This window comes from Dicentrarchus labrax, unplaced genomic scaffold, assembly GCF_905237075.1.
Source record: "Dicentrarchus labrax unplaced genomic scaffold, dlabrax2021, whole genome shotgun sequence".
In the NCBI taxonomy this organism is placed as follows: Eukaryota; Metazoa; Chordata; class Actinopteri; family Moronidae; genus Dicentrarchus; species Dicentrarchus labrax.
In genome coordinates, this window is record NW_026136704.1 from 31,472,278 (window position 1) to 31,498,287 (window position 26,010).

The window sequence follows — 26,010 nt, forward strand, 5'->3', positions numbered from 1 at the left end:
TTTAACTATGGCCGCTGGCTTCGCTAACTTCACGTTTCTGACTATGGAGCTGCCAATAACCAGAGTTGGTTCCTCAGCGGGTGTGTCGCTGAGTGGGGAAAATGTATTAGAAACGTGAATGGGTTGGTGGTGAGCTGTGGGCTTCGGCGTTTTATTCTTCCTCCGAACATTCACCCACTGTCCCTGTTTTCCCGGCTGCTCGGGAACTACCGGAGGAACTACCGGGGGATCTACAGATCTAACAGAAGCTACCTTCGGTCGGACCGCACCGGCTACTGGGGGCTGGCTAACTATAGCGGCTAAAGATATCTCTGTGGTGCGGTACCGTTCCTCTAACTCACTAAGCCTCGCCTCCAGCGCAGTAAATAAGCTACATTGTACTAATACATGTACTATTATCATTAAAGGAGGCAGAGGAATAACTGAACATCTGACACACTGAGCAGGACAGAGGAGAGGGAGAGGGAGAAGCCATAGCTAACTGCTAATGTTAAGGAAGCTAGCATGTATGAAAAACTTTTGAAAAGTAAAAAGGTTTTTTTTTTTTTTTAAAAAATTAATTTTTTTATTTTTTATAGGGAAAAAAAAAACTTTTTATTAAAAAAAAAAAATTTTTTTTTTTTTTTTATTGGAAAAAACTACACCACAAAAAAATATAAAAAAAAGAGGAAAAAAAAAACGGAAATGGTTTAATACCTTACCGTAGCCAGCCAGTCAGTATCTTGCAACAAGATCCTACAAGCTGGACATATACATACATCCAGCTTGGCAAGAACTCCCTTGAGGTGATGGATCTGGGGTCCCGGGAAGCTCTCGACCTGGACTGATGGGTATCTGTGGTCAGGGATCCTGGATAAATTAGAATGCCCCAGGACGACCACCGGATCAGTGACCTCGAATGACCAAATCCGTTGGTCTTCTAAGCGGTCCCTGTGGAGCAGGTTCTGGGGTGGGAGGAGACTCTGGTTCGGCACGGCTAGTGAGAGTAGTCTCCCTTCCAGGAGGATCCTCCCCCCCGCCTATAGTTCTTCCTGAGAGCCCCTCCTCAATCCCACAAGATGCAAGTACCGCCACATTAGACAGCATATTCATATTAGCAGTAACCATCTCCATCTCCAGAAATCGATCAGTATCATCCAGTGTACCCAAATCAAATGTCGGACATGAAAAGGGATCCTCCATATCCTCGACCCTAAATATGGGCTCCAATTGGTCCTGGTCCCCGTACCGGGGAAGAGGGTCACCCCTAGGGGACGATGATGAACTCAAATCCCTCCCCACCTCCTCCCCCCCAAGTCCCCAGCACACCCCACATGAACCTCAGGCAGGCTGAGGCACCCCCACCACAACCCCAGCCCCAGCCTGCGGGGAGGTGGCCAGATCCGGGGGGGCGGCGGAATTATGGTGATAGTCAGGAGCAGAGGCAAGATCAGGGAGACGGTTAGGGATAGGGGAGGATGGTGGGGGACAGTCACCTGAGAGGGACAGGATGGGTTCAGGCACCAGAAAGTGGGGGTGGTTAGGGTTAGGCGTAGCGGAGGAGGAGTGGTTAAGGTCAGGGACCATAGTCTGGGCAGGGCCTCGACTCAATCTAGTGCATGGAAAACGCTGTGAGAGTCCCAATTGTAAGCCACTAGAGGTGAGACAGGACCGCACATCCCCAGGTGGATATGTTGGGTTTCCCAAGTTTGGCCAATCCTTTAAACCACTCTCAGACTCCAAAATGGGTGGCCTTTGTGTCTCTGTGTGAGGAGTTTTGTGTCAGTGAGGTCAGTGTTTTGATGGATGATTGAGTCAATTTTTGTCTATATCTTATTCTCCCATAAGCGATGGCTTTTTGCAATGCTTGTGGCTCGTAAGGAGGCAGAGTTTGAAGGATTTTGGCAATCACACAATCATAATACTCTTCCAATATTTTCATGTTCATTTGCATCCACTGAGTGTTTTGCTTCACTTTTTCCACATGTCTCCTCACTCGGAGAAGAGGGTTTGATGAACACTGTCAATTTTGTGATATGTCGTGACATACCGATGGGGAAGTCAACAGTTCGTTGTGTTTGTTCAACAATTTCCGAGTGATGCACGGCCTGTAATAGCTAAATCGATTTTTTCCAATTTATTGGTGTTCATGTTTTGATCAGGAGCAGGTGCTCGGTTTTCATAGAGAGCCATCCTGTTTCCTTTATATGTCCTTCTCTTTTTAGGAGTCATATTTTATAAGTTACAAAATCAAAATATAGATGAGACAAGTTAAAGATAGATAAAAAGCAAAGTTTCACAAGTTGTGTGCACAAAGTCAAAAGAGCAAATTGTTGGAGATACTGATACATTTTTATATTTTCTGATTAATCCCACCCGTATTTTCTAATTGGGGAAGTGGTTTTAAAAAAAACCTTTTTCCAAATTGACTTTAAAAAAAATTGTCAAGAAAGATGTATATAAAGTTCCCCAAGTAAAACACCTTATACTCGATAAACAATTTTCAGGTCGGGACCAAAGATAGCTGTTTAGTTCCTACAAGAAGAGCACAGATTACTCCAAAAAGGAGACAAAATACTTCAAACTCCACTCTTGAGTTGCATGCAAAAACCCACTACAAAGCAAAGGGAAAATGAAGGCACACAGTAAGTTTTGAAGCAACGTTTCACCAAATTTTTGGCTTCTTCAGAGGAGAATAGTCAGTAGTAAGTGCACACATCTCACCTAATATAGAAAAAAATACCCGCCCCAAATCTATGTCATCCAATCAAAAGAAGGGTACCCGTCTCCACAGCACCTGATCCCGATCTGCAATCAGCATCCTACTTGGCTGTTCAGAATTGTCAATCATTTGCAGCTGGTATAAAAGCCCTTTGCTGAATGTGTTTTTGTTGTTTGTTCAACAATTTCAGAGTGATGCACGGCCTGTAATTTTTTCGTTGTGTTTGTTCAACAGGTTGGGTTTAGGGTTCAGTTTAGGGTTCAGGATTGGGGTCATGTAAGGGAATGGGATTAGGGGTAGGAAATTAATTATTTTTCTTGTTCAATCCAAATGGTTCCATGGTCCCCAGTGTAAAAATCCAAAACCATTCCCTCTTTTTTCATTCCCCTTCCATCCAATCAACATTTATTTCTAATCCCGCCATCTTCATTGAAACAAAGCCATGTAATAAAAAATGTTTATCCAAAAGCATGCCCAATTCTTTTTTGTTTGTCACATTGTATCTGTGTGGTGACATATGCGCGGACAGAGTATTCCTCGTCTCACCAACATATTGAATTCCACATTTTGCACAATAAATCACATAGACACAATTAACTGATCTGGGGCTAAATCCCTGTTGAATCCTAATAACACTTTTGTTTTTTGTGTTTTTTTTATAAATTTTAATCTAGAAAACTGAACTTCCAACATAAGTGGCCTTTCCCGGGTTAGGGTTAGGGCTGGGGGGGGGGGTTAGTGTTAGAGTCTAGGTGGCAACACAAAATGTGTATGCTTTAGAAAATGTGTAGAATAAAATAGGTCTGTGCTGTTAATCACATCAGCTTTCAGTGTATTAGGCACAGGGCCACATCACCCAGCCTGCACCTCCACAGGCTGACCTGCTGGACCTGCCCGGTCACATTCGCTGCCCGTTGGCCTGTTGGTGCATGGGTGTGAGGAAATGGCTAATAAAGGTACTGGGAGCTTGTGCAGGAGGGGTTATATTTCAGTGACCCCACACAGCTGCTCTGTCAGCTCCTGAAGTAACAGCCTGGTCGCTCACTCTCTGGGTTGGTTGTGAAGGTGGATGCTGTTTAATGCAGCAATGCCAGTCTGAGTCTGGGTCCAGCTTATATTGTTTTGAGGTGCACACTGTAGAACTGTATGAGCTGGTTGGACAGATCTACACCTGTGTGACTCCTTCTGTCATTACTATTCACTAACATTTACTCGTTCCGAATGTGATATTTTAATATAATGTTAACTGAAATTTATATTGTATTTTTATTTTTATTTTTATGTGTGGAGCCAATATATTTTATTTGCATCTGTATGGGATGTTTTGTTCACTGTAATATTTTATATTTTGTAATGTGGCCTATTATATTGTGTATAGTCATGTTTTTGAATGGTGTATCTGCTTGTTGATGATCAGTACAGTGAATGTAAAATTAGAAACCACCTCTCTTCTTTATCTTCAAGGCTGGTAGTGACAAAGGGCTTACTGTATCATAAAGTTTAAAATATTATAGATATATAATAAGGTTATATTAAATTAATAGTTGTTAAATGATAATTGTTGGCCGATTAAGACAATACGGGAATTTTAAGAGTTGGAATAAAAAGGTTCTTTTTAAAAGGTTCTATATAAAACTATTTTGTTTAGCAGCAAAGAACGCTAAGGGTTCTTTTAAATGAACCCTCTGAAATGTTTCTATATAGGAACTTTTGAAGGTGCCAAATATGTCCCAAACTATAGAACCTTTTTAAAGGTTTTATATACAACCACTTATTTGTTATGTGTATATCATTTTTGTATAACCTTTTTTATATTTGAGTTTTTATGAGTCAAAACCCTGCATTGCAAAATTATAATTACACAACCTTGTATCCTTGTACTGAACAAGCCTTAACCTTTATTAAGGACAGTGATATATAATATCTTGCGAGACACAACAATTACCATAGAATACACACACACAAACCTACCCAGCCACAGACATGTTCACATATTCAGAGCAAACACTGGTTCTTTGATGTTGCAATGTGATAAACTGCTAGACCTGAGGCAAGCGCTTGAAGAACACTTCACAGCAGACAGGCTGCACACACACAGTTGTACTCTATTTATGAGGACCCTCATTGACATAATGCACTCCCCAACCACAACCCCTACATTCCTAATCTCAACCCCATAACATGATCTTAAACTAAACCCCATTTTATCCTTATACCAAGTCTTAAACCTCAAAGAAAGAAGTGATAAAATGCACACTGGCCCTCACAGAGATAGAAGTACAAGAACACATACGCACAGAAAGAGGTACAGCTGGCAATGTCTAAGTGCTGACTTTGGAAGCTATTGTTAAACCTCTGCAGGTTCCACAAAATGAAAAAAATATGGCATTTTTTGTAATCTTCTGTCCCTGGACTGGTTGTTCTCATAACTACCATCTATTGTTATATGCCACAAATAAAAAATGAAGTTTTGTCAGGGGCCACATAAATACAGCATCCATGGTTCGTTTCTGACAAGGATGCTTTTTGTTCCATTTCACACCCCCTCTCTCTGCATGTCCCCTGTCTCTCTCTATGCTGATGGTATGAATATGATTTTTAGTGTAAATGTCTAATTAATCAAAATTCCATCTTTTTCTACACATTTGGAACAACCAGTTCCCTCTGGACTGCAGGCAGGCGTGTTCTCCGTCTAAGATGACCACCAATCAGTATCGGCAAAATATGTGACCAGCCACGAGAAAACCAGCAACAAGTCTCCCGAGAGGCATTTTGAGTTATTTACAGATTCTGAAAGTGTAGTTTCTAAGCTTTCCAATGATGTCTAACACATGGAGATGTGATAATGTTTGAAGAAGTTGTGGCCATTTGAATGTATGCACATCTCAAAACCCTTTAGGGAGAAAACAGCCTGAGAACATTTGCAATTCTTACCCCCTCCCTAGTCAACACAATGGTGCTCATTTGCATCTCATTAAGATAAGCCCTACCCCCTGCACTCAGTGACATCTGGTATCTGTTAGCCAACAATGGTTATCAAAAGCAGTTATCACGTAGTTAATGTTGATGTAGTGTTATTTTCCTTAAGCACTTTAGTGGACTGATCAGAATTAGAAGGTACTTTATTGAAATGGAAATGCTTTTATTACAAAAAGCCCCTGAATATCATTCATTAACACACAGGATAAGATGTTACAATCCCTTGTGCCATAATCCAAGGTATAAACCACATCTACACATCTACAACCAACACTCTGTAAAGCGTCATGAGACATGTGTATTGTTTTGGTGCTCTATAAGTGAAATTAAATTGATATTGAAATCTAGAAGTGCAGTGTAGATGGATCAGTCTGTTGCTGAATGAGCTCCTGTGGCTGATCAGCACATTGTGGAGAGGGTGTGAAGGAGAGTCAAATTATTTAGTGATATCACATCCACATCCTCTTCTGTATCCTCTTCCGCATCCTCTTCCGCATCCTCTTCTGCATCCTCTTCTGTGGACTCTTCTGCATCCTCTTCTGTGGACTCTTCTGCATCCTCTTCTGTGGACTCTTCTGCGGACTCTTCTGCGGACTCTTCTGCTGTGACCCTTGGCGCTGGGCATGTGATGTCTCTTGCCTCGTCAGCACAGAAAGGCCTGATTTTTTCATAAAGATAGATCTGCCTGTCAATGTTCAGTCCAGGTGGGGCCAGGACAGGAAGACTGTCACCATGTCACCTGACTCTGGGTGTATACATCCAAACTGTTCCTCAAGTAGGCTAGTTGCTAAAGCATTAGCATCACAGTCAATTCAAGCAATTCAAGCATTATTCAAATTAACAGCAGATGCTCACATTACTAGCCAAAACCTCCCATTACAGCTTAGTTTCGATGTGCATATCATTTTAAAACAGCCTACATTGTTATTAGCTAGCTCAGTACTAAGGTATAAACATGAAAACAGAAAACATGAGATAACAGTTTGTAATCCCTGCGACTTTGACTGCGACTTTGAATGAACACATACAGCAAAGTAGATAACTTGGATGTTAATGGAAACTCACCCCATAAGAAACTGAAAAGTATTCCTGCAGACTTCATTGCCTCCGATGGAATAAGTGGTCCGGGGGCGCTTTCTCTTCGTCTGGCTGTACATAAGCTCTGGAGAAAGTTTGTCGCTGCACGAATGTGTTCCAATGAGAGAGTTCTCCTCTCTTCTTCCGTAGCATCTGCAGTCAAAGTTACAGATTTTCTCCATTTCGCTGTCTTTATCCCCTTCACATGTTACCGTAGATATAGCGTCTGATATCTTACGCTCCAGCTCCTCTGGTGCGAGGCCAAGAGATTCTTCCTCGTCTTCATCTTCGGCTAAGGTCAGCTGTAGAGTAGGGATGTTCTCCAGTGTAATACAGTCGCTTTCATCGTCAGTGCACTCATCAGAATCAGAAGTGAAATCGGCGTCGGAATAACCAGAAGTATCCGGCGTCTCGCTAAAGTACAGCCACGATTTAGTAGCAGAATTTATGCGGGGGGCTGCATAAGTAGCCAATGCGGTTCGCTACTAACGTGCCCCTGATTGGCCGAAAAAAATAACAAAAGCACGTGAATGGTCACAGGTAGCCAGTATGGAAATTACCTGTATCGCCAGACACGCCCAACGAAGCGCCAGCCTTTCCTGAAACTATACCCGATTTCAAACACAAAATGTATACTTTTAATGCAACCAATACTGTTATCTGAAACATGGAGTGGCTTCTTCATGATCTCAACTTGCACATTCTGTAAAAAAAAAACGAAAATCACTGATTGTGAAAAAAACGATAGTTTCTTTGTTTATGTGAATTCTTCCCAGCCGACTTGTTGCTGGTTTTTCCGTGGCACGTCACATATGTTAATGCAGATCTCGGTGTACCCAGAATGCACTGCAATCAGAACGTGATTGGATCATACAGACCACATCTGGAGGAGGTCTGGCTCACATTGTGATCATATCCCAGCAAGGTGTAAATGACATCTGTGCTGTCTGGTCACGTTGAAAGGTCATCTCAGGCCAGATGCTGCAGGTGGGAGCTGTGTCTCAAATCCATACGACACCCTGATCCTGGGCAGGCTTTTAGTTTGCTCTGTTTTAGTTTTGTATGTAGTGTGTGTGTGTGTGTGTGTGTGTGTGTGTGTGTGTGTGTGTGTGTGTGTGTGTGTGTGTGTGTGTTCATTAACATATTTATAATATACCATCAATATGCAGAGAGGCTTTTTTAGGGTTCTGTTGATACAGGAAATAAAAAAGCTGCTCACAGCTGCAAAAACTAAAGGTAATTAAGGATTGGAGGCAGTGTCTGAAATTAACTTCTTGACTCACCGGCCAAGGTGATAAATTAAAAAATCCACCGGCCAAAATAATAAATTGCTTTTCACATATCCGTTTCAGTACATTTCATAGAGATGAGGTAATGTGGTCAATCCAAATTTAAAGAGGCCTAAGCAAAGTTTTAAGCAAATTTTTAAATTTATTCATCAAGGGTTAATTAATTAAAGCCTGAATACAATCTCAAAATTCTACTTAACTCTACTCTTCATGCGTATTCATTTTAACTAACTTAAACCTACTCATCAGTCTTTACCAAGTCTGGCCACCTGGTCCTGACAGAGTCCTGGTGCCACAGCATCACAGCTTTCGTGGCACCCAAACATAAATGCATACATAACGAACATTACTGAATTAGTGGAGTAGTTTAGCTTTTGTCCTCTATGCTAAACAGAAGCACAAAAGGAGCACTTTTGCAGCACTGCCTAGACACGTGTAAAATTTTCAGCATAGTTTTGATTTGGTACATTTACCTGCCAGTGTAGCCTTCCAAGGTTTACTTGCCAAACAGAAAATCTATCCATTTGGCGCTTGTCGGGTTTTAATTTCGGACCCTGATTGTAAGTAAAAAAGCATTCTGCTGTTTCTTTGCCAAGTTTTTTTTTTGGCAGTGGCATTTTAAAGTTGCAGTTTATGTAGACCAGGCCAACCATTTGGAGATGTAAATTGGAGGTAGCTGCACCTCCAACACCATCCTCTCAAGTCAAACAGGGATGTGATATCAGTAAGTGGACCACTAGGGCCTGTGTTTGCGCACTTGATTAAATGTGTAGCTACCACTGACAGCATATTGACAGTTTCTGGGTCTGCATTAAAACCTGCATTCTTTCTAATGATCAGCAGGGGGCAGCTCCACAGGTTGCAAAGATAGAACTGAGTCTTATGGAGAAATGACCCAACTACTGACTTGATTTATGAGCTAAGTAAACAGTTAGGGTTAGGGTTAGTGAGTTTATGGTCTCACTTTCTAGTTTCAGACTTCTTCCATACAGCATGATGTTCATTTAGTAAATGATGGTCCCATTTAAAGTAAAATAGACCATACCACCGGTATACTCTAGGGCGGGCTACCTTGTGATTGACAGGTCATTCTCAGTGAGTCCGTCCAGCTCAACACACCAAACTCAGATCAAACTGTCAAACTAGGCAGTGCTGATCAGATATGGATCCAGATTCTGTTGACTATTTCTCTTCTCATATCTGTTCACAAACATATTTTACTGTTTATCTGGAATATGAGATTGTTTGTGACCAGGCAAGCCGCCATTGTTTCCTGCTATGGACGAGTCAAAACTGCTGCTGCTGGCTGCAAAAGAACAACATGCCAATGGCCATAATGTGAAACTCAAAGATTCAAAACGGTATTTCCAAAAACCAATGGATTGCAGCATGATAGCTACACATTGAAGCCCCTCTATTTAGCATTTTCATGTGATTATGGCATCTTTCAAAGTATTCTGATGACATTAATGTTTAGTTTGTTGAAATATAAAATAAACCTGGCAAAAATCCGGGCCCTTGTGTACAGCTTTGATGCTCTGTATTCCAGTGATTTTACTGGTGGAATAAAGGCAGAATGACCAAATTAAGTACTTTTAACTCCTACACTTCAGAGCTTTAAATAACCAACACTTGTCCACGGTGTGTATTTCAGTGTGGGTAGTTGTGCACCAAATGACCCCTTATTGGTAAGCATGTGTTATCATGTCTCTGTGTAATAGCATGGGTTTGCAGCGACATGTTAACTGTCTGACCAGAGGTTTCTTTATTGCGTGTTCACTCTCCCATTAGCCTGATGATGCTGTTAATGTAGCCTCTGCTGCTTCACGTTGAATTACACACACATTCCCATTAGTTCTGGATGAAGTGGTGCAGAAACTGATGGTAATTCCATCAACACACTCCATTATTCTATCATTGTCTTCACTAAATTCTCTTCCCATCTGTATTTAACATCACATCCCCAGATTCAGTTCTCTCACTCATAAATAAACATCCCCCTCTCTTTTTAATTCTTGCTACGTTGGATATCCCTCACATTTGATTTTGATTGCAATCATTAAGTAATAGAAGAGTACCATTTTTGCATAAGTTTAGTTTTAAAAACAAAAGAAATGGCATCAAGATAAAGGCGTTATGAGGTGAAGGTTTACAGAAAAAAGACATAAGAAGGGAGACAGATGTCACACTACAGCACAGCATCCTCGGCCAATACAAACCAGAATATTTGCATTTCCTGAAGAAAATGCATGTTATTGTTGCATCTGCTGCTCTCGCCTGGTTGCTGCCCCAGCTTCTGAAAGAAGTCTTCATGATTCACATCTGAAGATACCAGCCAAAAATACTGCGTTCAAGAGATATGTTGGAATTTTACTAATGGCCACAAGGTGGAGCTATTGTTGGTAGAATCGTATAAAATGCTACACACTACGATGTGGCTTTGTGCACAACATTCCTAAATTTGTTTGCAATACAGTTCAGCATTGTAGAGTTATGGCACTTTAAGTGCATTGTGTACTGATTTTGGTTAAGATTTGTAAAAATGTTCCAAAAGAAGCAAGAAAAGTCTTCCAAAATGGCAGAATGTTTTTAAGGCGCAAATGGGCGTGGATGACTGGACTGCAAGCAGCAATCACACAATGAGCAAGTGCTACAGCCCACCAGACTCCATTAACAAAAACACTCATTTTACATTGCAGATCGTGAAACAAACAAACCCAACAGAAACAAAATAAAACTCACTAAAACAGTCTTTGGTAGAGTTCCGTTATCCCAACAATAATCACCTAGTCTGGTTTGGTCTAAATTAACCCTTTATTCACCGAGGTGACATGATAAAAACAGCGTTTCAATCGCTCTTCTCAAAGACAACAAACTCACAAGCACTGACATGCAGCCGGACCAGAGACGTAAACAATGCTCACAAATCATCATGGGGAAGGGGGAGTGTTACATCAGGACGCTGTCACTTCACTATATATTTACATAGAAAATTGTTGTTTGCTGCTATATTTATGTTGTAAATCTTATAATTAACTACATTAAAATTCTATAGCCATGCTACAGACAATTATTGGTTATCAAGTAACAACAACGCAGACGAGCGACAAACAAACAATAAAACAAACTGTGAATTTAGCAATTTCCTTCCAGAGTCATTTAGGTCTGAAAAGTGCTGCCCTCTCTGGTTTGAAGTTTCAAGTCTGTTTGTCATTCAGTTAGAACAGTAACTTTGTTTTCTTCTGTCTTCGTGCTCTGAAAAGCAGAAACCTCTGTGCATGTTGTTGCGTCAACTTGCATTTATTCATCAAGTGTTAACAGCCTCTCTGACTCTGTCTCTCTGCTGCTGCAGGCATCCCAGAAAATCACACTGCCTATAAATATGAAAATATCACACCTGTGTTAGCCCAGTGGTTGGGTATTTCACCTCCAGAGAGTTTTAATGTTCATTTTAATGACCTGCTTTCTGCTTTACATTTTAATGCATCACTCTCTTCTATTCCCAGCTCTGTGTTTTCCACTGGATTTCTGTGTGTTTTCAGTTGTGGTTTTGGGACACACATGACCCAGTAATTCTGTTGTGTGTGCTGTATGTGCTGTATGTTCGTTTTGCATTTTTTACAGAGATTTTGGACCATTTCTTTCTCTGCTGGGCTAATTATTCCAAAAATCAAATTCATGTTTTGCATTGTTCTTGTATGTTCTTTGAAAGTTACAGACAGCTTAACCTTCATCACACCTCAGTGTCATGAAGCTTACTCAGCATCTGAATGGACATTTGTTGCGTTAAACTGAAATCAATAAAAGTGCTGTTTTACTTGCCAGTTGTGCTGATTGATTTCAGTACTTTCTGTTTTACATAACAAAGCATCTGCTCGTTCTGACATTAATTTATGTAAATTTTAAGAAGCCTTAATTGGTTTTTGTTTTGTTTTTTGGTCACTTGGGAGCAGAAAAACAAGCTTCAAACACAACACTGCTTCCTAACACGTTGACCAGAATAACTTCATATGGTGATAATGGCAGTTGCTAAAGAGCCAGATACTACTCTAACTGTTTCTGCCTGCTGTTTGGTGCTGAGCAGGTAGAGTACAGTGGTATAGTGCACTAAAAGCATGTTGTATTTCTAAAAATAATGTTTTGGCTAAAAAAAGTGTTGTAGCAACTTCTAATGAAATTATGTTCACATGTACTACATTGAGTTAGGAGAATTATATTTTCCTCTACGATTAAATGTGTTTTAAATTACCGATTACTTAATAATGGGTAGCATAAACACACATTCTTGAGATGATTAGGTTACTCATAAAAAGTCAACACAACTCATTAAAATAATGTTTGCAACTTAAAAGGGTTTTTTGCTTTAAATTCATTTAATTTCTTCCAACTCAACTATCTTATTATAAGGCAGTTTTATTTATTTATTTGGTCTTGAGACCCCAGGTTAACAACTACTGTTTAAAGACATTAAATCTGGTTGAGATGACCTGCCTTGCTCCCCTACTATTACTAATTTAAACATTTATTACTTTCATTTCAGATTTTTACTCTCACTTTCATTGCACCATGGGAACATTTTCAGTTTCATGGTGACAAGACTCAATCCCATGATATCAAAGGTCCATGTAAATTAAAAGCTCAACTACAGCTGGTAATGGAATTAATCTGTCCTCCGGCATTATCTGCTCCAATATCTGCTCACCCCTCCAATCTGTGTTTTTTTTCTGGCAGGAAAATGATTTTAAATGCATTCTGGGAACATGCAGTATATGGAATGTGTATACGTGTGCATGTATATTTCATTTTCAGCCTGTATTTCATCTCCAGCGTGTTGATGTGTTTATTTTGGGTCTAATGACATGTTCTCTCCTGTGTCCTCATTAGTAGTTATCACAGCGTTGTCATGTCAAGCAGCGACAGCTTCCAACCTAGAAAACTCCCACCGGCTCTGCAAGCACATGCATACAGACAGACAGACACACACACAGACACACACACAGAATTATATCCATATACCTGTGCACACAAAGATCTCCTGGCTTTGTTTCTTTGTCCTCCATATGCAGATACATCAAATATACACATACACACACATACTGTATCTAATCCATCAACTTTCTACTTTTATACGACACAGTGGTGTTTGTGACGGTTGATTTGAACCAGTATGAAAACAAGAATTCAACCCTCCACTTTTAACAGCACAACACAGACTTACAGATCACATTTAGCCCTAATTAATCCTTCAGACAGACATCAAGAGGATCAAGAGATGCGGTTATGCAGTTTGTAGTTTGTAGTTATCGCTCGAGATATTTCTTTCCAGTAGTCCCTAATCGGAAATAAACGATTTCTGTTGCAAAAAGGATATCAACAGCTCAATTGTTTACAGTGACTAACAAACATTAACAGATTGTAAAAGATTTAAAATCTTAACTCTGTATGTGTTTAAAGGTCCACTGTGTAAGATCTAGGAGAAATTATTGAATTATAATATTCATTAGTGTATAGTTAACCTGAAAAAATAATCATTGTGTTTTCATTTCTTTGAGCTGTTTTATTTATTGAACTGCCATGTTTCTACAGCAGCCCAGAGCAGACCACTATCTATCCTCTAGATAGGGCCTTTTAGTGTGTAATTTAACCCTTTGGTTTGTCTCTGAACAATGAACCCTGTTCAATATCTCAGTTCTTTTGACTTTCCAACCTGTGGCACTCACCTCCAAGCTTATCGGTTCTGACAGAAGATGTTAATCTTTGGAATTTTTCTGACCCAGCACAGAGTGCACAGTAGTGATGGCCAGAAACAGACATTTTTAATTCAATATGACACTGATACTGAGAAAATACATCATTATACACTTAAAGGCAAATCACATGACACATACCGGCCATTAATAACACATTTATTACAAAAACAATTAGCCCTGCAATTAAATAAAAAAAGCACAAAGAGGTGGAAACTGAACCACGTCTGTCTGCTGCATAAAGAAATGAGAAAATGAGTTAAAGTAATGTTTTAAATGTAAATAATTTAAAATTTAACTAAACCCTCTAAACCACAAGATCCATTTAAATCAGCTTAAAAAAGATGAAAACGTTTGATGTGGTTAAAGCAGGATTGTTAGGGAATCAATCTGCATTTATCTCTAATTAATGAATACAAGTGATTCTTACAGTATCTGTTGCCCACAGCTCCTTCATACTTTATGCAAAGTTTCTCCTTCGTCCACTGTGTTTACCTTGTAAAAACACATGCAGTGACACCGGCTGCTACAAATGAACCACAGAGCACTACACACAAAAGACTATATAACTAATTCTGCCCATTTATGTGGGAGATTACTGGAGCTTTATTTAATTCATCCCACACTTCATAACCTCCTTTCCAACTTCAGTTTTATTCCTGAAATGCATTACGGTGCAAGTGCTGCTGTACTTTAAGAAGTTTTCCAATGGGAAATAGAGTAGATTGTGATGGAGGGACTGATGTGATCATTCAAATGGCATTTTTTTTTAATCATAATTTATTTCTATCTAATTAACTGTTAAAAACAACAGACCATCTGCCTCTGGCTGCAGATTTGTGGTGCTGTGTGGTCACACTGTGCCGCTCTGCAACATCCAGACAACAACATGATTTCCTGGAGAAGCCGTTTCTTTATTTGTTGAGCTGTTGTTGTCATGGATTACTGTGATTGGCTCAGTTGTTTTAGGGCGATTACAGCTGTGATGTGATTAGCTTACAGTGTATTTGTTAATCCCCACACCCTCTGATCCAATTCCACTCCGCCCAGCCTTTTTGCACTTTGCGCTGCACCTACATGAACCGGAGTAGCAGGTGAGCATGGACATGCCCGCACAATGTGTGCGCCCAAGACCTTCCACTTTACACTGGTCATAATGCTTGTGTTATTAAAATAGGGCCTATAGTGTTAGTAATTAAAACAGCTGATAAATGTTTCTTTAACAGAAGGAAATGTGCAGTTGTTGGACTATTTTCAGTAGTGGATTAATCCACACTTGCTGCTCTAGTGCGTATATAGACATTTTATGTGGGATTCAATTAAAATACAGTGTAGATCATTTGTGTGTTTAATAGTTTTTGGACAGCAATGGATTTCTATATGACAGAGAGGAGGAAGATATAACGCTTTGGACACACACAAAGACACATAAGTCATTCTTGGTCTGTAACAAGATTTACTGACAGTAAGAAAAATATAGAATATCCGCAGACATCCTTCAGTGTTGAGTACTGTGAGTACTGTGCATCAGGCCTTTATCTAATCGCACATTCAGTCTGTTACAAGAAGCACACATGTAGGTTATAATGCTGTAAAACATTTGACATTGTTGAACAAAAGGTCAAAGTGAATGTTACAGGAGTCAAATCTAAATGATGTAAAAATACAGGCTCAGTCATCTGCATATGACACAAAAAAAACATGCCCTTTTATTGTATGAGGCACATGATCTGCACATGGTGTCACACTATGTGATTGCCTGTATGTGCACATGCTTGTTCAACATGTATAGCTGTCAGTCTGCTTGCAGATACTATACATCATCTGTATTTTTTTTATACACATGCATCATCTGCTGCTAGAATCAACCTACAGTAATGTCAGCTCACTTATGTATTCAAGACAAGGCAAGGCAGCTTTATTCATAGACCTTAACAAAGACACTCAATGTATGGATAAAAAACATCAAGCATATGCAACACAGTGTTTTACAATAAAAATAGTTTTGTAGGTCACAACATACTGATTTAAAGGCCTGAGGAACAGCAAGGTTTTGAGCTTAACTTTAAATGTAGATACATAGATAGTAACAGTCCACAGTAACTGAAAGCACCTTTACCATCTCCTGATCTTATTCTGCGTACAACCTGAAAGACCTGCTAACAAGCAGCTGTCAAAGCAGCAGTCAATAGCAGCAAAGCCCACAGACTCATTTTAGAGTCAGGTAAAATGTCTGCCATGTTAGTTGACATGCAGTTTGTGGTGGGTTGCAATGCCTGTTTAATGGCATGTTGGATGATCGAATGGATTTCTGGCGGGTCACGGATTTTGGTTGGCTGTTTGAACAGTTCCACGGTCCGATTTCCCACATGAGATGTAACATGTTAATTAGGGAGCTTTAGAGGGGTTGGTTGGTTGATTTTGTTACCTTTGGACGGAGCCAGGCTAGCAGTTTCCTCCTATTTCCAGTCTTTGCTGGCCAACTAGACAATAAACATTTCTGTCACAACTCGGATTCCAAACCTATTTAACAGACTGCATCGTGAATACATGTCTATAGAACTATTTACATAAGGCATACAGAATATGACAGCTGCTCAGAAGCCAGCCGTAGAAACCAGTGGTTGTGCTGGCAGGTCATCCACAATCATACATGTGTGATACTGAATGAATATGAAGCAGGGCAGTTCTGAAAAAGAGCATCAAGCTCAGCAAAAAAACCCTCATTAATTTAGGCTGACAGTGAGCTGATCCCGCCACGAGCAACACACGACACATGCATATATAAAACTGCAAACATGCCACCAAGGTATAGTGTATACGTCCTTACAGTGAAGACGGCAGAAAAGCATGGCAGCTGAGAGCGTTTATCCTCAAATACAGTTGATTGTATGTGACATGTATGTCTGGTTCCTGTATACGCCTGAGGCCCAGCCTTGGGACACTCAGCATGTGTAGCTTTAGTAGTGCTGTCCCATGATATCCCTGCATGAACCGCTGTGACTTCACATGCTACACGCTAGAGGCGCATACAGTATAACCGAGCTTCAGTGGTCAAATATGTTATTCCTGTTCTGCATGAGAGTTCAGTTTGAGTAGATTTAGTGTTCATTCCCCCGTGGCTACACAATTTGTGTCGTCATCTTACCTTATGATGTAACACATGGAGATATTCTGCTCTTCAGAGGGAGAAATGATTGTACGTCTCCCTGTGGAGATGATTCCATTTAAAAATGTTTTAGCATTTTTACATTATTTACTGTGTTAGTTCAGTAGTTAGACAGTTTATCTGTGTTTTATTAAGCTAGGCACCGACTTTAAGACAAATGAAACCTACACAGTCTAGACACTTCATGCATTACTTATTTCCACCAAAATACACGGATCATTTATAATCTTGACAGTCAGCAGGGAGCAAACATTGATTCACTGAGGACAAACACGATTACAAACATGTCAACCCTTAAAACCCCAGGAAAATGTAGGACCTCTCATGAATTTGCTCATGTCACTGCACCAGTAAGAACAAACAAACAAAATACTTGCTAATATATGACTGTACCCTCTACAGAGAGCTGGAGGTGAGTGAAACCTCAATGAACTGATACAAACTACACAAATAATCTCTGTGGCAAACCTAATTTCTAGGAGACAGAGTTGTGTTACGGCTTGCCATAAACCCCCCCTCTCCCCTCGTTTTCTGTCACCTCTACTGTCAACCTTTGAATAAAGTCCAAAATGCCCCCAAAATACCCCATTCCACTCTTCCACTCTGGACTGTTTTCAGAGGCTGCGTTTTAAATCCAACCCTAAGCTAACATGTTGGGGAGGGGGCTGAATAATAATAAGGGATCCCTTGACTTCTGATCTCAAGATATCTGAATGAAAATTGGTTCTATGGGTACCCACGAGTATCCCCTTAGCAGAAATGCCTACTTTATGCCTATCCCATGCAGTTTCAGGCAAAAACCATCACGTGTTATAAATGTGTATTTGAATGTTTCTGCGTACTGAGCTCCATAAACAGTGTTGCAATTGCATAAATTGGGAATGACTGACTTATGAAGCGGTGGCATCAAGTATGTGACTCAGCTTTCCAGTGCTCTACTTGTGCCTCCCCAGCCAAAAAAGTCTAGACACACGCCCCTGGTTATATGATTTAGAACAATGTTTTTCCTGCCAATGGAACTTCATTATTACAGTAACTAAATCCATCACTATATCCATATTACATTCTTACTGGATACATTATATACAAATCTTTATAGTGTACTGTTAGTATACAAGGAATCAACATACACTACAGTACTGTTATATACTAACAAAACTATATAAATTATGATATAATTATATAATACCAATGTGATACACACTGTGACTTACATCACTGCCAATTCAACTTAAAGATTTTTCCAAACCTGTTTCTCCTCTACTCAATAGCTTTAATGTTTTGTAGCTATGAGTAGTTCCTCCATTACCTTTGTTAATTTCATTGTGGGAAACCAAAAACGCGCTCAAAGGTCAAGAGTCTTTTAGTCTGCGTACTGGTCGCTTTCAGTATACTTGTCAATTTCCCAATGTGAACACACATTATATTATATTCAAAACAGGCTTACAAACAGGGGGTAGTATGGAACTTGGACACAGCTAGAGAAAGAAGAAAGTGTGAGAGTCATCAAAACAAGGCGGAGTTAACACAGGAAGGAAAGACCGAGGGAGAAGGGAGAAGATGGCTGTCAACTCCGCTTGGCCCAAAACACAATCTGACGCGTGTGCATGAGAGAGAGCGAGAAAGAGCATACGAGGCGCAGATAGAAAGCAAAAAGACATTTAGATAAAGTGACAGAAAGGGCGAGCGTGAGGATACCTGTCCACTGTGGTCGATGCACCTTCATGTGGAGAGTGTGTAAAAGAAAGTGTGTGTGTGAACAAGAGAGAGAGACAGAGAGACAAATACGTCTCCTGGTGTTAGCAATACTTACATTTAACACATACGTTGTTGTGTTTGAAACAAAACCCGTTCACTGTTTGTGACACTCAGGTCTGTTCTGGTTGGATTTGGATATTTTGGTGTGTGTGTGTGTGTGTGTGTGTGTGTGTGTGTGTGTGTGTGTGTGTGTGTGTGTGTGTGTGTGTGTGTGTGTGTGTGTGTGTGTGTGTGTGTGTGTGTGTGTGTGTGTGTGTGTGTGTCAGAGTGCGAGTTAAAAAGGGTAGCTGTCCACAGGAGTTGGCAGTGCTGTCGCCTGATGTCTGTGTGTGAGAGAGTGAGTGTGCAGAGAAAGTGAGTAGGAGTTTAAAAGGGCTACCTGTCCACTGTAGTTAGAGGTGCTTTTACCTGATGTGAATGTGAGAGCAAAACAAACTGTGTGTGTGTGTGTGTGTGTGTGTGTGTGTGTGTGTGTGCGCGTGCGTGTGTGCATGCGTGTTTGTGTGTGCGCGCGCATGTGTGTAGGAGTACTTGTCAGCAATAGTTGAGGACACACACGTCTAATGTCCCCTCTTTCCTTTCAGCTTCCGGTTATCAGCTGCTACACTGTCACACAACAAGATAATCACACACACACTCACACTCTCAAAATAATATCGTGATTAAATGGCGTTCTTTCACGATTTAGCAATTCTGTTGGGTCAACTTAATTTACTAGAGTAACTAAATCTAAATTAACCTTATTAAATTACGTTGACTCAGACCAAGTAAATGAAGTTGACCAAACAGAATTGCTTAATCGTGAAAGGAAGCCATTTAATCACATGAAAATACTTTCTATGATTCAGAAAGTTCATTCAAAGAATAACGTATATATATATATATATATATATATATATATATATATATATATATATATATATATATATATATATATATATATATATAACGTATATATATATATATAGTTTATATATTTACTTCATGTCAGCATGATAACCAAAGAAGCAGTAGAAGCAGTTTAATATATTAGGGTTAATAAAGTAATAAAGGCCACATAATTGGACTAATGCCTCACTCTGATTACTGTCCATAATGGGATTATTATGTGCACGTAAATGTAGGCAGTGAGTTAAGGTAGCAAAGCATATATTCAATTATATAAACATTTCATGGATGATTACTTGAAGTAATAGGTGGTATGTCTGTGTTTGTGAGTCACAGGTCTATCGTATCTGCAGAGAAAAGTGTGTGTGATATTCTCTATTCCTGTCTTCTTAGGTGTTAAAACCCTCTCGTCAACAGGGGACAGTTGTTTCCCAGATGTAGCTGTGGATAAAGTCCTTACTGTAATTGAAGTCTAATAATTGCAAGACTTTGAAAACTTTGTGTCCCTTTGAGGTTCCTCGCAAGTGTGAATGGACCATAATGAAGGGCGACCCTTTCTCCAGGAGGCTTATCTGTGCTTCTGACAAGTGTTTAAGATTTAGGTTTAATACATTAGGAGTGAGTAGAGATGGACTGTTATTGCTTTATGAAGTTCAGTCAGAGGAGAAAGTTTTTATTACCCACTAAATCTCTCTGATAGTTTATTATACATGAAGAGGACAAGGGATTAGGTTTGTCGTCTTTATAAATGCAGTCGTTTGTACCAATTTCCAGAACTGTCCCTTCTTGTATTGCTGGTCCTGTGGATCATATTTGGTTCTGTGAAGTAACATTTCTAGTAAAGACAAGAAGTGATAAACCTGTGAGCCAAAATCATCATAGGGTATTTTACTGCAGCAAACTAAGATTTGCTGAGACGGTTTTATGTTTGCTTGGGAGTAATAAACTTCCAGCAAGTCCTCATACTTTAACAAAGAAACTGGTCATTTCTCTGTGCCTTCCAAAAAATCCAATATTAGAATACTGCTCACCAGATGGCTTTATCAGCAAGACATAGACACACCAAAGTGCTTGCTTAAAGTTTGGGAAAGATCACGGTCATGGCAAACACATCAAGGTCTGGTTAGCAACTTAGTACTTTGTTAAGGTTTGTAAAAGATGGGATGCTTTTTAAAAGAAACCGCCGCTGACACTTGGCAGGAGACACAAACCACAGTGGCTGAGGGTGAAGTTACCTCCCTAATGACAACCACCAGGGGTTTGGCTATCATCCATCAGAGGCTGCTTTTAGGTAACGGTATTTTCATCTTTCTGCATGAGAGGACAGTCTTTATTCCCAAGGCCACAATTCCTAAGTCCCACCCCCTTTTGCTCTGTCAAAGCGTCAGCAAGCCTGTTAAGAACCGGAACTCCCTTCCACTGCCAGGCTAGTGTTGGAAAGACAATCACATTTGAGATGGTAAAAGATGGAAGTGACAAATATAGCAATATAGTCACATCTTAAGTTAGCTAGCTAATATTAACAAAATGCTTGCTATCTAGCAAGCTAATTCACTTCAATTGATGGCTAGTTAGTTAGCTAGCTAGCTGTTAACAAAAGTTAGTTTTTAGTAAGGTTCCAATTGAGGCTCATCAACTGTTATTGGAGGACAGAAAAAAAACCCCAAAACCCCCAAAAACAGGTTTTAAGAAGGGTCAGTTGTTTAGATTAGATACGTTTATTCCCCCAGCTTGTTGTAGTGGGTTAGGGCCCCATCAAAATACCAAAACCACTCAGTTCGTGGGAGTGGAAATAAACTACAACATGTGTTCACGGTAATGAAGGAACATGTCACAGAGTGCAGTTTTGGACAACAATGGAGCTCTATGGCACAGAGGAAGAAGATATGTCCGGTTACTGTAGGATACCTTCATTGGGTGGCAATAATCAGATCAAAGAGTGCCCATAATGGAATAATGACAGTGTTGGTGATTTGTTTAAACGAAGCCCACTGATGGACAAACTGTTTGCCGCAGTGGAGCTGGGCCTCAGCCAAACTGGTGATTAAATAGTAAAGCGTTACCCTCAGGTCAGGCTTGAGTTCATTTCTGTAAAGATTGAAATCCTCCAACACAATGGAAACTAAAAAACCCTCAGTATTCACACAGCACTTAACTTTGAAATACAGCTGTTTAAATGTTGTTTGAAGTGTAGGAGGGTTAGAATGAGAGGTTCTGAAGCATCCAGTGGGTGGTTTACATTGGACAAGCACTGTCAATATCAGTATTATTCATGTTTTAACATTGTCTTTTCAGTTCTTGTAAACTTAATATTGCCATATTTTATTGGAAAGCGAAACTAACAAACCTGTGCATGTAGGAGTAGGACACAACACAGACTCTCTTCCTTAAACCAACCTCCGTTATGCAGGCTTTCTCTCTTCCACTGGCCAGACAGAATATTGAGCGCATATATATTTTTGTGTTGGCTCCACATTGAACTGCCTGAAGGTACACGTGGAACAATGATGTGCAGATGGCTGACCTACAGTAGGAGACACATGTTTAAATGTCCAGAGGGTACACTTCTCTTTACTGCAGACTCTAAAATCTGTTTTAGACAAAGAGAAAAGAGAAAAAATAACCAAAGAAAATAGATGAGAAGATAGATATTGGACTGTGATGAATTTGGCTTCAGGTGTTAATCTCAACAAGCGACAACAGTGTCTTTGTGTTCAGATACTGGAACTGAGAGGTGAATGTAAGGTAGTGGTGCCTTTGGCTTTTGATGAAATGGCCTGTTGGTAATTACTGGAATAAACAGTTTCTTGCTTTAGATGGCACAACTGAGATATTTTCATGCGAAATGACTGCAGGGAAATGACTGTGTTTCATTATCTTACGCTTTATGTGTGCTGTGCTGAGAAGAATATGCTTTTCTTTATGTTTGTTGGCGTACAGAGAGACGACTGGAGGGTAATCACTGGATTGAAGAGTCTCTTAAGACGGTTGAGATGAGAGTACAAGTTGTGTTTTGATATGTTTGGCATCCGATGCTGCCTCCAGAAGGCCCATATTGGATTGTGATGACTTTGGCCCTGGATGGTGCAGCTGGGAGGTAGATTCTGGATGGAGATGTCACACTGCAGCAGCCTGTGGTCTGTGGCTATGTCATCCAAAGCCAAGACACTTCACCATCTTTGCACACGGGATTAGCTTAGTCATGCATAGACACACACACACCCATACATGCACACACTGGATGGCCTCCAAACCCATGTGTCTGTCATTCTGTCTTCTCCTCTAAGCTCTATTATACTGGGCTGGCTTCCACCTCTCGGGCTGCATCCTTACACTGATCCATTACCAGACACCCCTGATGTGAAAACTGCTCTCCTCCTCAGAGCTGGAAGGCACAACTGATTAAATTGGTTTATTCTAAGGGTAACATTTTTTTCAACTGTTTCAACACATATTTAAATGTTCTGAGCTACTTAAGAAAAATATATGTCCACCATGCAGGATTACAGCTTTGTTCATTTAAAAGGTTCTAGATCAGTACTTAATTTGGATTTTTATGGCTTGTTTTGTAGTAAACCTATTTGGATTATAAACCCTCATGTAGTGTAGTAAAAGAATATCCAGACTAAAGAAAACTTAAGAAAGACCACCAACCTAAAAGACATGGATGTTGGTGGTGAACATTAATGCTGTATTAGATTAAAAGATAAAGATGCAACCTTGCTCTAAATATTACTACAAAAACCAATAAAAAAAAGATCAAAACTGACAATAATGGTATCTGGCTAATGAGTATTGTCTGGCTACAGCCACAGAAACAGAACTCTAGTCTTGCAACTATTAAAAACACACAAAACACAGTATGTTACATAGTCCTTCATCATGATGAACATGCCCAGCAGAGTTTAATTCTCCCAGCTTGTCTAACTAACAAAAAATTGTAAAAGGGCACTGCATCCCCAGAGCACACTCATTGATGTCAAGTTGACATAAAAGTGTAGTCGTGGCCAGAGCATGTGAGCGGAGTGGAGCAGTGAGTTTCAGCTCCTCGCTCACAAAGTATTCGTTCCCTCGGCTCCCCGATACAAAGCGGCCCGGAGTCGCTCTGCTCAATATTGCTCTGTACTCAACTCAGATTTCACCCCACTCCTCTAAAATGACTCACCGCTCGCTACAAATAAATATAGCTTAAAGGGACAGTGTCAAAGATGTAGTGGCATCTATTGGTGTAGTTGCAGATTGCAACTCACTTGCTTCCAAGCGCGAGTGAGAAACGTGAAATGTGCAAAAAAAATCCCTATCTAGAGTCACTGTTTGGTTTGTCCATTCTGGGCTACTGTAGAAAAGTTGCGGTTCAACATGGTGGCCTTGTGAAATATAATACCTACTTAAATGCATTAATTGCATTTGATTCTGAGATGAGACCCAAAAAGTGAGACCATGATCAGTCTTGAGTAATACAACACTGCCTGTTGACACATCAGTGGAAAATGACAGTGGGCAAACAGTCTACTGCCTGATATAATGCGGATAAGAACAGAGTGCCTGACTTATCTGTATTCAGTTCTGATCGATAAGGAACTGGCACAAATTTAAGGCTGGTCCTCAGTACCCATCTCTACAGACTCTTTCTAAGTAACTCTGGAAAGGTTATTCTGTTATGCCTTACAACTGAAAGTGTAAAAGATCCCTCTTATAGCCTGAACTTTATGCATTAAACTCTTTTAAACTGCTATTCACTGAGGACATGACCCAGATTGAGGGCAACCTTTTAGCAACTGTCCAAACTCAGTAAGGACAGTAAGAACAAAGGTTGTTTGTGAATGGCCAACTGGGATCTCACACTGACAATGAGGAGAGACAGGATGAAGAAGAAGAGAACGGATGCTACACAACAACCTTTGATTGCAGCGTGGCAAAGCACTACAAGAGAAAATGAACAGAGAACAAATTGCTAAATAGTTGTAAGTGGGAAATCCTTCAAATAATTTTACTTGAAGAATGAGAAGAATTCAGTGATGAAGTTAGAGGAGAGAGGCTGTGTTGTACCTTAACACAATTAGTGATGATGAATTATAAAGACGTAAGATTGGTGGATGGTTTTAAATTCTGTATAGTGTGTCTCGAAACTGTCAAGACACAAATAAGAGTTAGAGTGCTGAGGACAAAAAGAGGTCAAAGACAAACAGGAGCAGAGGGAACAGGATGATGAAAGAGTGCTGAGAGACGGGTCACATATTGTCTCCACAGGGACCAGGAACTGTCTGTGTATATTTAGACAGTCTGAAGAAAACAGAAATTTAGAGGCAGAAGTTGAGGTTGGGAGAGAGGAAGAGGAGGAGGTTGTGTCAGGGGAACTTGGAGTAAAGGGGGTAGAGGTAACCTCGGTGGAGTTGGGACTGTTGTTGGTGTGTGTGAGCTGATAATGACCCAACTGTGGGGGTGAATGGAGGAGACAGAAAAGAGCGGTGTGTCAGTAGAAACAGCAGTGACCAGCTCTGTCCCCAGAGCCTCTAAAACAACTTTACACTACCTGCTGTCTGTCCGAGTCCATTTACACTGGAACATCACACCCTTTACAGAGTGCCATTAAGTACCACTGAAACCACCACAAGTCTGTCAAGGCTGCTGGCACTTAGGTCCCAGTCAGTGTTGGAGACTAACACGTTACAATAATGTTTTGATATAGAGTGCTGCCGGACATTACAATTTGACATTCAGTATTTAATTAACAGTTACAAATCCCAACAATGCCTAATTACTAGAGGCTACAATAAGATTCAGGGACGATGCATTTTAATACGCAACAATTCTGTGTGATTCGATTTGATGAGATACGTTGCAATCTGATACAGTTCTTAACAAATGTTTAATTTTATTTTCCATCCTAAATTTACATAAGCCAATTCTATAAAAGTTACATTGCTTACCTTCTAATACATTTTATACAATACAAGGGAATCCAGGGAATTCTTTCTTAATGGGAAAAAACTGGAAGACAAATCAATTCAGAATTGACATGTCATCGTGTTTATTGCTTTTCCAATAGACCGAGACTAAAAAGACAGGTGAGTGTTAAGATTTGTTGAGCAATCGCTGTCCAATACAAATGTCTTCCAAATATTACGTTTAAGATTTGATGGCACACTGTAAATTGCGTCGGCGTTGTTGGACCTGTTTGTTTAAGTACCGACCTCGGGAACCAAGCTGTGCCAATGTTACTCTTGTCGCTCTTGTTGTGAGACACCAGTGTTGACCTTTTATCTTTCACAAGAGTGAAGACGCTGTTCGCAGCAAAGCTTCAGTCAACCAATTCATAACTTTGGAACAGGACCATCGACCGGTTGATGGTCGATTTTGATCGGTCCAGGGGTCTGTGTACCGATGCAGTTGCATCTATAA

At 40.1% G+C, this 26,010-nt stretch overlaps 1 protein-coding gene across 1 annotated transcript in view; it reads right to left on the reverse strand.

Annotated features, from left to right (window-relative positions):
• Positions 1 to 5,805: 5,805 nt before the first annotated feature.
• The window catches only part of LOC127362060 (uncharacterized), a 120,617-nt gene continuing 100,412 nt past the window's right edge, over positions 5,806 to 26,010 (reverse strand). The window contains exons 2-3 of the mRNA XM_051397329.1: positions 6,746 to 7,171; positions 5,806 to 6,338 (exon numbers count right to left, since the gene is read on the reverse strand). Of these exons, the coding sequence (XP_051253289.1) occupies positions 6,080 to 6,338; positions 6,746 to 7,171 (685 nt within the window). The 3' untranslated portion in view covers positions 5,806 to 6,079. The remainder of the gene's footprint in view (positions 6,339 to 6,745; positions 7,172 to 26,010) is intronic.